Here is a 10,257-nt window from a genome sequence, read left to right as displayed (position 1 = left end):
GAGAGGCATATGAGAGGACAGGTGACAAAAGTATTTTGCAGTTGGTGGGGGGCTATAACAACTCTGAGGTGCTATTAACTAATTTCTAATTCTTGATTATTAAGACCTAATGCCACAAGACCTCCAAAGTGACCTGAGAGAAGCAACCCCATCTCTCTTGGGGCATTTGTTGCAACCTACCCATCAGTCTTGGCGAACTGTCCTTGCTCTTCCCTACAGCACCCAGGGAAGCCCTGGTTCCCTCCCTTGGTTCCCTCCTGCTCCTCCATCAGCCAAGCCGCGATGCCTGGTGGATACAAAGGTGAATGTGGGGACGATGTGGACCCGATGCCCTTCCTGGCACCTCCAGAAAAGGAGAGGATTGAAGCCATGAACAAGCCCTATGACATCAAGAAGTCCTGCTGGGTCAAAGACGAGAAAGAGGGCTTCGTTGCTGGGGAGATCCAGTCTGAACAGGGTGACCAGGTCACCGTGAAGACAGTCAACAACCAGGTGAGTGGGGAATAATCTCCAGGAAGACACTGAGCTTAGGGAGTGGCAGACACCCAGGCTCTGCTGTCCATGCTCAAGAGGCAGGATGGTAAGAGGGCAGATGCCTCTGAGTCCTGTGTGCTGACCTGACTACACTTGAACTATGGCCCTGGGCAAGACACCTGCCCTCCCTGAGCTTTGACTATTCCCCAGTAGAGACTCCAACATGGTAGGACACACGCAAGTACAGGTATGCTCTGAAATAGCATGCGTGTGCACGAGATTGTGTGAGAGTTACTTTCATGGGGATTTCATGGGGCACGGCAGTAAGCATCGCAGACGTCCGCAGTTGCACTGTGTGCTCACAGCGACATGAGGAACGTGAGGCAGGGCTCAGAACACCCTGGCTGACTCAGGGAGCTCTCCACCTGCCTGCCCACAGATGGAGGCTCAGCGTCCCTTGCTGCACGGCGGCAGTGCTGGAGCTGGCTTGTCCTGGCTTGTGAGGACCCAACACTCAATGCTAAACAACCAGGGACTTTGCAGCCGAGAATTAAACTTTTGGCAGCTTGATGTCTTGACAAATGGTATAAATCAGGGATTTCCCCCAACGCACGCACCAACCCTTAGAGCTGGTTTACCAGCACACCTCTCTCTCTACTGGTCTCCACTGTTTTCTGACTGTGGGGGTGACTTGAGAGAATGGATAGAAAGTTTGGTTCATTAAACCGTTACCCTATGGCAGACTCCTGGTGAGGCACTGGATGTTTCGTTTAATCCTTTCAATAATCTTATGTAGTGGGATTTTAGGAGTTACTATTTTATAACGGATGAAGGAGGACCTACGTAAGTGGCCCATGGTCACAAAGACAGCAAATGCCGAGCTCAGATTCAAACCTAGCTGTATTGCGCTCAAACACCCACATGTCCCCAAGTCACAAGGCCATTTCTTGGTGGTGGGCCGAGCAGCAGGAGTTGGTCCTCAGTCAATGTCAGGAAGACAAGAGGCCAGAGATCTGCAATCAGAACATGCAGCAGCTGAGCTGAGATCTGTGCTTTGCTTCACTTCGAGGGGAGCAGCAGCAGGGAAATGAGGCTATCCCCAGGTTCTAGGGGACTGGAACATGAAAGTCAAGCTGACTTCTCTGGAGAACCCACTTTTCAGAAGGGCAGAGCACTGTGGTGTTGTGAGGTGTAATGTACGAGAGCTTGGATCCCCAGGGGGCCCGGTTAGGATAGACATTAAGGACCGCGCATAACTTCTGTGACACCGCAGGTCTGGGACAAAGACTGACTCACCTGACCTCTAAGAGAAAGGTAAAGGCCCCTGTCCTCTGCCTCCGCTGACAGACAGACAGACGGAGAAGAGAGGGAGGGAGAGAGAGAAGTGTTTGCCTGAAGGCAAGGCCCAGAGATCTGGGAACTCCCCAAAATGGACTCGGAATAAAACCCAGCTTGATTTACCATGGGTGTGGTGACCATTAGTGGGTAGATTTTCCAGAACTGTCAAGGTTTCAAGTTATCTGCCTAGTGGACTCATAAATTATTAAAAGTCCCAGAAATCCCAGTGCTTGTTCAAGCCCCACATCTCAGGCTATAGGCAGCTTGTCAAAGATGTTTATTTTCTGGATCACATGGCTTAAGCTTTGGTCCCAGATGCTGGAACTTAAGAGCTGGTGCTGGTTTTCATTTACACATGAAGAAATTGGGGCGCAGAGGGAGGATGGAGTTTGCCTGCCGTGCACAGACACTCCAGGATCCTAACCCTGTACTACTACTTTTACCCTGACACATTAACTGCTCAGGATTCATTGTATTATTATTATTATTATTATTATTATTATTATTATTATTATGGTCTTGTTTGCTTGCTCACTTGCTTTCAATTTTATTCTTTTTTTAAAATTTAATCTCTTTTTTTTCTTAAGATTTTATTTATTTATTTGACAGACAGAGAGATCACAAGTAGTCAGAGAGAGGCAGAGAGAGGAAGGGAAGCAGGAAGCAGAGAGCCTGATGTGGGGCTCCATCCCAGGACTCTGGGATCATGACCTGAGCTGAAGGCCCAGGCTTTACCCCACTGAGCCGCCCAGGTGCCCCAAATCTTTTTTTTTTTTAGATTTTATTTTTATTTTTTTGACAGACAGAGATCACAAGTAGACAGAGAGGCAGGCAGAGAGAGAGAGGGGGAAGCAGGCTCCCTGCTGAGCAGAGAGCCAGATGCAGGGCTCGATCCCAGGACCCTGAGATCATGACCTGAGCCGAAGGCAGAGGCTTAACCCACTGAGCTACCGAGGCGCCCCTCAATTTTATTCTTTAAGGTGGCTTGAGGGGAGCAGGGAAATGTCTTTTTTTTAAAGATTTTATTTACTTTATTTTATTATTATTGTTATATATTATAGTATTATATATATATATATAGTATTATTATTATACTGATAGAACTATTCAGGCAACCCCTTATTTATTTTAGAGATAGAGAAAGAGCAGAGGGAGATGGACAAGTAGACTCCATACTGAGCATGGAACCCAATGAGAGACTTGATCCCACAAGCCCAAGATCATGAGCCGGGCTGAAATCAGGAGTTGGAAGCTCAGGGGCACGTGGGTGGTTCAGTTGGTTAAACGTGTGACTTTCACTCAGGTCATGATCTCAGGGTCTTGGGATCAAGCCCCATGTTGGGCTTGGCACCAACTGGGGAGTCTGCTTCTCCTTCTCCCTCTGTCCCTTTTCCCACTCATGTTCTCCTCTCTCAAATAAATAAATAAAATCTTTTTTTAAAAAGGGCCCCTGGGTGGCTCAGTGGGTTAAGCCTCTGCCTTCAGCTCAGGTCATGATCTCAGGGTTCTGGGATCGAGTCCCACATCGGGCTCTCTGCTCGGCAAGGAGCCTGCTTCCTCCTCCTCTCTCTCTCTCTGCCTGCCTCTCTACCTATTTGTGATCTCTGTCTGTCAAATAAATAAAATTTTAAAAATAAATAAATAAATAAATAAATAAAAATTAAAAAGGAAAAAAAAGCCAGACTCTCAACCAACTGGCACCCAGGCGCCCCCTCCTTTTTTTTTTTCAATGAAAAAGTTCACGCTGTTTAGAAACCACTGCCAATTCTCAAGGCAGAGAGCCAAGAGTCACGCCTCTGCAAAGTGTCACTGGGATTGAAAAGCAAGTTCTGCTCAGCTATCAGCATGGACTTGGCAGGAAGAGAAGCAGGGTCCAGAGGTGCTCTGAATGTAGGGATGGAACTTAATAGCTTATAAGGTATTTTATAGGATCCTGCTTAAGTTAATATAGTTCTCCCTGCCACCAGCCAAGGAAGCTCCTGTGATCCCTCTTTCAGAGGAATGGTAATCTGGACTAGGGTGGCCTTGGAGGTCTCTCATCAGCCCAAGCCTCACAGTGGGACATGGCTGGATCAGGAGTCAGGCCCATTGGTCACCTGACTCCAGCTCGTTCCAAGATACCAGAGAGTCTGTGGTACCTTGTGCCAGAGGCTGACATGGCTGCAGACTATACTGTTCCCTAATTCCTGTTGTGCCTTGACACTCCCCCACCCAGACTCTCACTGTGAAGAAGGATGATGTCCAGCAGATGAACCCACCCAAATTCTACCAAGCCAGTGACATGGCAGACATGACTTTCTTGAATGAGGCCAGCGTCCTGAACAATCTACGCCAACGCTACACCAACATGAGGATCTATGTGAGTTCCCCGGGGCTGGCGGTGGGGACAACGGGTGATGGCTGCTGACCTTCTGCACCCCTCCTGATGGGAAGGACACAGCTGCTACTCTACCTTCCTAGCAACCGTCACACAGTATGGCTCAGACAAGGGCACAGAACCATGTTTCTGACGCGTTAGAACTTCCACTCCAAGCCTTCAATGTCTCAGTGATGGTGCCATCTCCACGGGCAGCTGGTATACCTTCTGCTGAGGTTGCCACCCAGGAGTCTTTGTCCTCACTACCCCACTGCAGACTCTCCCATCAAGACTCATTTTCCCTCTGGTGACATCATATGGCCTTGTTAGATGTCACCCCCTGTCCATCCGTCCAACCAACCATCCATCCATCCATCCGTCTGCTGTCTGTCCTCACCCCCACCCTCAGACAGGACTGGCGGGAAAGAGTGGCTCTGTGGCAGGGGTTTCAGGGCAATACACTGTGTGTCCTACTCTCAACTCCTTAAGTGAGCTCTATCTCATCTTTGTTTCTCTTCCTTTGGGTCACTTTCTATTTAATAAGATTCCTCATAAAAACTTAATACATATATGGCAGCTATGCTAAGAAGAAGCTGGCGTCAGGCAGGGAGGCGTTTATTCCCATTTGGGTCAAGGCGGAAGGTTTTAAAGTCTAACTGAAAAGAGGCACGGGGTCGGGGCTGGGCTCTCAGGTGGATGTGAGGGTCCAGCAAGGAGAAAGACAGTTTGGAACTCATGGGTGGGGACCCACGGACGGGGCTGTTTTCTGCCCTCCCTTTTTCTCCCCTTTCTTCTAGTACTTCATTGGTTTTTCTGATTTTCTTTTCTCCTTAATGGGACAATTTCCTTACAAAATTGCCTTGTGATGAAAAGAGAAGATGGTGCCTCTTCTTAAGAGTAGTTCAAATCCAGCTGCCCACTGGGGGTGGAGTGGGGGTGGGGGGCGTGTCCACCCAGGGAGGGCTTTGCCGCTGTTAAAACACCCCAGAAGTCTCCCTGTGAATTCTCATGAAAATCTCCCAGATAGATTAAACGGAAAAAGCAAGATATAGAACAGTATTATAGAGAGCTATCTTTTGCTTTAAAAACAAGAAGTGGGGTGGGTAAGAACACATCCCTGGATTTCTTTGTATACGCATCAAAAACCATGGAAGGGGGTGTGAGAAATTAACACAGTGCTTCCCCAGAGGGAGGAGGAGTTGCGACACCGAGGAGCTGGGGAGACCTTTTCCTGCACCTTTGCCCTTGCAGTGACTGTGTTATCTATGCAAATAATTAAACCAGAAGAAAATGAAACAAATATATGAAAGCGAAGGATTGTTTTGCTCGCTGACTAGATGCTCCAATACCGATTTTGCCTCCAGGAGGGGATGCTGCTGTACCTCTCCAGGCTGGCAGCGCCCTCCCCACCCAGGCTGCTCTAGGACAGGCTAGGCCTGGGAGGGAAGAGGGCGTCAGGAGGAAAGGCCAGCTCACTGTCTTCCTCACCTCCCACCAGACCTACTCGGGCTTGTTCTGTGTGACAGTCAACCCCTACAAGTGGCTGCCCATCTACGGAGCCCGCGTGGCAAACATGTACAAAGGCAAAAAGCGCACCGAGATGCCACCCCACCTCTTCTCCATCTCTGACAACGCCTACCACGACATGCTCATGAGTGAGTACAGCAGGACCTCTAGGGCTCTCAGGGTGGGCGACAAAAACTCTTTTTGCCATTGGCTCCGAACATTTTAGAACCACGGGCTACCCAATCCCAACCCGGACTCCACGCTACCCATTGAAGTTCTTCACTACGTGCTGAGAAGCAGCAGGGTGTGATGTTAACACTGGGTACCCGGGCTCGGTAAGGGTGCAGGGCACTTGCTAAGTACCGGCCCTACCTCACACCGCATCCCTTCTAAGCTTTACAGAAACATGGAAGGCCAGGTTAAGTAACTTGCCCAGGATTCAAGTCCACACTTAACCATTCCCTGTATGATCTCTGCATTGTAGCATGGTGGCCCATGAAGTGATTTTTATGTGGCTTATGACTGGATAAATATATAGAATGGGGCTGGTGAATTTGGGGCCTTTCTGCAGAGGTGAACATTGCAGTGGCAAGCACGTGGCCACGGACCCCACCGGACACAGGGGGCTGGGCCTCTGGTGGTCGCTGCACCCTACCTCCCGGGATGCATTGAGTGGGATGCAGGCAGATGCGGACTGATTGGCCATGGCGATGTCAAATGTCTAGTTTCTAAGTGTTTCCTAATTACATCTTCCTGTTGCTGTCTTCTTCCCTGCAGATCGTGAAAATCAGTCTATGCTAATCACGTAAGTGTCCCTTCTGTCTCTCAGTCTATATACATATAATTAGGTTTGTGTCTTACACATGTAATTAAGCCTTCTTAGAATTAATTGGTGGGACTTTGTATGGAAATCTGCAGGCTGTGAGTGGGCTTAGCAGGACATCAAGGCTGCACCTGTGAAACTGGGCGGGGGCTCTGTGTCCCCCAACCCCACCCCCCACTGTCTGTCCCTGTCCTGGCTGAGGGTGAATCATGGTGACACTCAGGCTGCAACTTTTACTGCTTTGCTTCTCTGTGGCCAATCCCCTCTTTGTGCTTCACTTGTCTGCTTCTATTTTCCACTTGCAGTGGAGAATCTGGTGCTGGCAAGACTGAGAACACGAAGAAGGTCATTCAGTACTTTGCAAACGTCGGAGGAACCGGCAAACAGTCTTCGGATGGAAAGGTAGGACCAACGGACACACTCAGAGTCTGTCATGCCAGCCCACCCTGTGTTCAGGCACACACAGGAGGGTACGCACAGATGGGCACACATGGGGGGCACACACGGGAAGGCACACCCAGGAGGGCACACACAGCAGAGCCCATGTGATCCTCACAGCTGTCCTATGGGTTTGGGCCTTTGTACAGAGGAGTAGACAGGCTTGGAGAGAAGGATGAACCACATAGGGAGAAGGAAGCCACAGACCTGGGTCTCCTCCTACAGGATCTATTCTACTGTCCCAGCTCACGTCCGTCCCCAGAAAGGCATGTGGCAGAGCCACTGGTGCTTGGCAGGGGAGAAAGGGGAACACCAGCTCCTCCCTCAGCTGCTTCTGCAGACCCTGGTGGCCAGCGGGCCCAAGGAGCAACAGCTGGGCCAGTGGCATCTATAAAAGCCCACAAAGCAAAGGAGAGTTTGTAAGAAAGACCAGGGATGCCCCGGGAAGGGTTTTCAGGCTCACTCAGGAGTCTCTCCCGCAATCACAAAGTACAGAACAGCTAAGAAGCAAGGCCTGTCATCTGCCAGGTGCCCCTCCCATGTCAGGGCCACAGGGAATGGTCATCAGGTGGTGGCCCTCTTCCCGGGTTCCTTCCTGCCCTGATTTCCAGGCCTCCCAAGGCCCTTACCCTCCTGGCTCCTGGCTCCAAAGCCACAGTGCTGTGAAAGCCCTGACTCTCCAGGCAGCACCCAACCTTGTGTTTCTCTCTGGGTCAGGGGTCCCTGGAGGATCAAATCATCCAGGCAAACCCTGTGCTGGAGGCTTTCGGGAACGCCAAGACCATCAGGAACAACAATTCCTCTCGCTTTGTAAGTGTGAGCAGCCACAACGGTGACCCCTTGGGGGGAGGGGGGGATAGGTGTCACCCCATTCCAGGTAAGGAAATTGGGGCTGATTTAAACATGCAAATAGAATGAAGAGAGTCACAGCATCTCCTTCCCGAGATTTTTAATGTCCTATCTGTCAGGTTCTATATCAAACAGAACCACATCAGTACTTAAATCCAGGAGCTTGAAAGCAGAGACCTGGTGATGGAGAAAGCAGTGAAGTCAGGGGAGCCAGAGATGCGCATTGGCCGAAAGCTGTAGACACCTCCCCTCCTTCCTCCCCTCCAAACACTCCCTCCCATTGGAGGGATGCCCGAAACGTGCTGTCCCCAGGGCCCTGGTGGATTCTGGAGCTAGCTCAGTCCTCTTGCGGGAGCTCTGCCTTCCACTACCGGAGGTGCTGTCCAGGGAGGAGAAATGCCCGGGCTTCCCTCCTGATTCCCAGTCTCCTGCTGGGGCCCCTCATCGCCTGAGCCCGGTGGGCTGGCAGGGAGCCTAGGTAAACAGAGCTGGGCAGGGAGGAAGGGAAGGCAGGTGAGAAATTGAGGCGAGGGGCAGATGGGCAGGAGCAGCAGAGATGGAGCCACAGAGACACCTATTTCCGGGAGAATTTCCCGGTGGTTCTGCCGAAGTTCAGGGAGAGGGATGCAGTATGTCAGTAAGGAGACTGCGTAGTGTGCTTCCTACACCCGCTGGCCAAACTCCCCCATGTGTGCCTCTAAGCATGCTTCCCAGAGGCCCCAGACCCTCCTGCCGGTGCTCCTCTCCCCACAAATGCCCTGGGGGGCTACCCCACAGACCCTAAATTTGGCTCCAAGCCCCGTCCATCTTCTCTACCCTTCTGTGTGGGAAATCCGCAGCTCCACGAACAGTGATGTCTGGCGCAGCTACGTTCCCAGTAGGACCGTTGGAATTCAGGGGAGCTGCCAGTGAGGGACTCTGTTGGTCTAGAACTCCCTGTATCCCCCCTCACAACCCTCCCCTCCCTGCTCAGGGCAAGTTCATCCGAATCCACTTCGGAACGACGGGCAAACTGGCTGGAGCGGACATTGAGAGCTGTGAGTCTGGCCCCTTTTGGAGGGTTCTTGCGGGGCAGGACCAGCTACACAGTGTGTGGGGCCCAGGGCTGTCTCATGCCTGGGGTGCTGACCCTGCTCCGGGGCTCCCCGCCATGGACAGTCAGGCCCCCAGCAGCCATGCCCGGGGCAGAGGGAATAGCCCCTGGACTGGCTATTGCGTGGGGCTGTATGGAAAGGGGAGCCCATTGGCTGCGGCACCGTGCACTCCAGGCAGAATGGGACTGTATTCATGGACATGTTTGCACCTTCCTTTCCAGATCTCTTAGAGAAATCTCGTGTCATCTCACAGCAAGCCGCTGAGAGGGGCTACCATATTTTCTACCAGATTCTCTCTAACAAGAAACCTGAACTTATTGGTAAAGATCTTTATGTCTATCTGCCTGCCCCTCAACTTGCTTTTCCTCTTTTTTCAGTAACAAAACAGCTCCCGAGGACAGAGGGTCCAGTAACAACCGCCCCCCCCCCACTTCTGTGGTTCTGCAGGAATCCCTTTGAGTTACATGCATAGGTTACACGGAACTTTCTCAAAGTTCTACTCACATCCCATCTTCACAATGGCCTCATGAGACCAAACACCACTGCTGGCCCATACCACAGATGGGGTTTTGGAATGTCTGCAACTCATGGCTGAGACACAGACCTGCTGCCTCTGGGCCCAGTGCCCAGACAGGAGCAGAGAGGTCAGCCCAGGACCATCTCATGTGCGATAACAAGAGGCTCCCCTCTGGGTGGACACAGCCCACACTGAGTGCATTATCTGATGAGCAAAGTATACTCACTCACTCACCTAGATGCTCTTGTGCAGGCACCAACCTGCTCAACTGGTGATGGCAGACCTGCTGAGGGTAAAAAGTGAGGGAAGAGATCAATCTTCCGCATACACACCTCCTAACCCTACCAGAGGCTGGGTTCCATTCCCCACACACAACTGGGCTTTATTTGCATCAGACACACTGTCCTTTTTAATTAATGGATAGCATTTTGAAATTGGAAGACTTCACATAAAACAGACAAACAAAAAACACCACCATCTTCTTGGTTTCTCTGGAGTAGCAAAAGATCCAGTAGCCATGGGCCTGCTGTTACACAAGGCGCTAATCAAGGCAGTTGAGTGGTGGTGGCCCCTTTCGGTGGAGTGCAAGCTCTCTTGTCTACCACCCTCCCCGCCAGGCCCTATTGCCTCCCCGACCCTAGAGCAGGGTGACAGCCAATATTTATCTTCCTTCTTGGGCTCTAGTTTTTACCAACAGTAGAGATGAAGGAACATGCAAGTATTTCTTGCACCCACGTTTCTTCCAAAAGTGGAAAAACAAAGATAGACCAAGAGGGGCACACATATGAAGAAAAATAGAAGTGAGTATATTGCTTTATAAAAGCAACAGTATCTGTGCGTACCATGTGCAAGTGATTGTTAC

The 10,257-nt window shown here is 50.9% G+C and overlaps 1 protein-coding gene across 1 annotated transcript in view; it reads left to right on the top strand.

The window, feature by feature from the left end:
• Positions 1-282: 282 nt before the first annotated feature.
• LOC101694595 (myosin-16) overlaps positions 283-10,257 on the top strand; it is a 60,131-nt gene continuing 50,156 nt past the window's right edge. The window contains exons 1-8 of the mRNA XM_004774950.2: positions 283-492; positions 4,028-4,171; positions 5,667-5,823; positions 6,452-6,479; positions 6,803-6,899; positions 7,653-7,745; positions 8,758-8,821; positions 9,100-9,198. Of these exons, the coding sequence (XP_004775007.1) occupies positions 283-492; positions 4,028-4,171; positions 5,667-5,823; positions 6,452-6,479; positions 6,803-6,899; positions 7,653-7,745; positions 8,758-8,821; positions 9,100-9,198 (892 nt within the window). The remainder of the gene's footprint in view (positions 493-4,027; positions 4,172-5,666; positions 5,824-6,451; positions 6,480-6,802; positions 6,900-7,652; positions 7,746-8,757; positions 8,822-9,099; positions 9,199-10,257) is intronic.

Source organism: Mustela putorius, unplaced genomic scaffold, assembly GCF_011764305.1.
Source record: "Mustela putorius furo isolate JIRA1106 unplaced genomic scaffold, ASM1176430v1.1 tig00000139_pilon_pilon_pilon, whole genome shotgun sequence".
In the NCBI taxonomy this organism is placed as follows: domain Eukaryota; kingdom Metazoa; phylum Chordata; class Mammalia; order Carnivora; family Mustelidae; genus Mustela; species Mustela putorius.
Note: the sequence above shows the minus strand (reverse complement) of the source record. Positions and strands in the feature narration are given on the sequence as shown.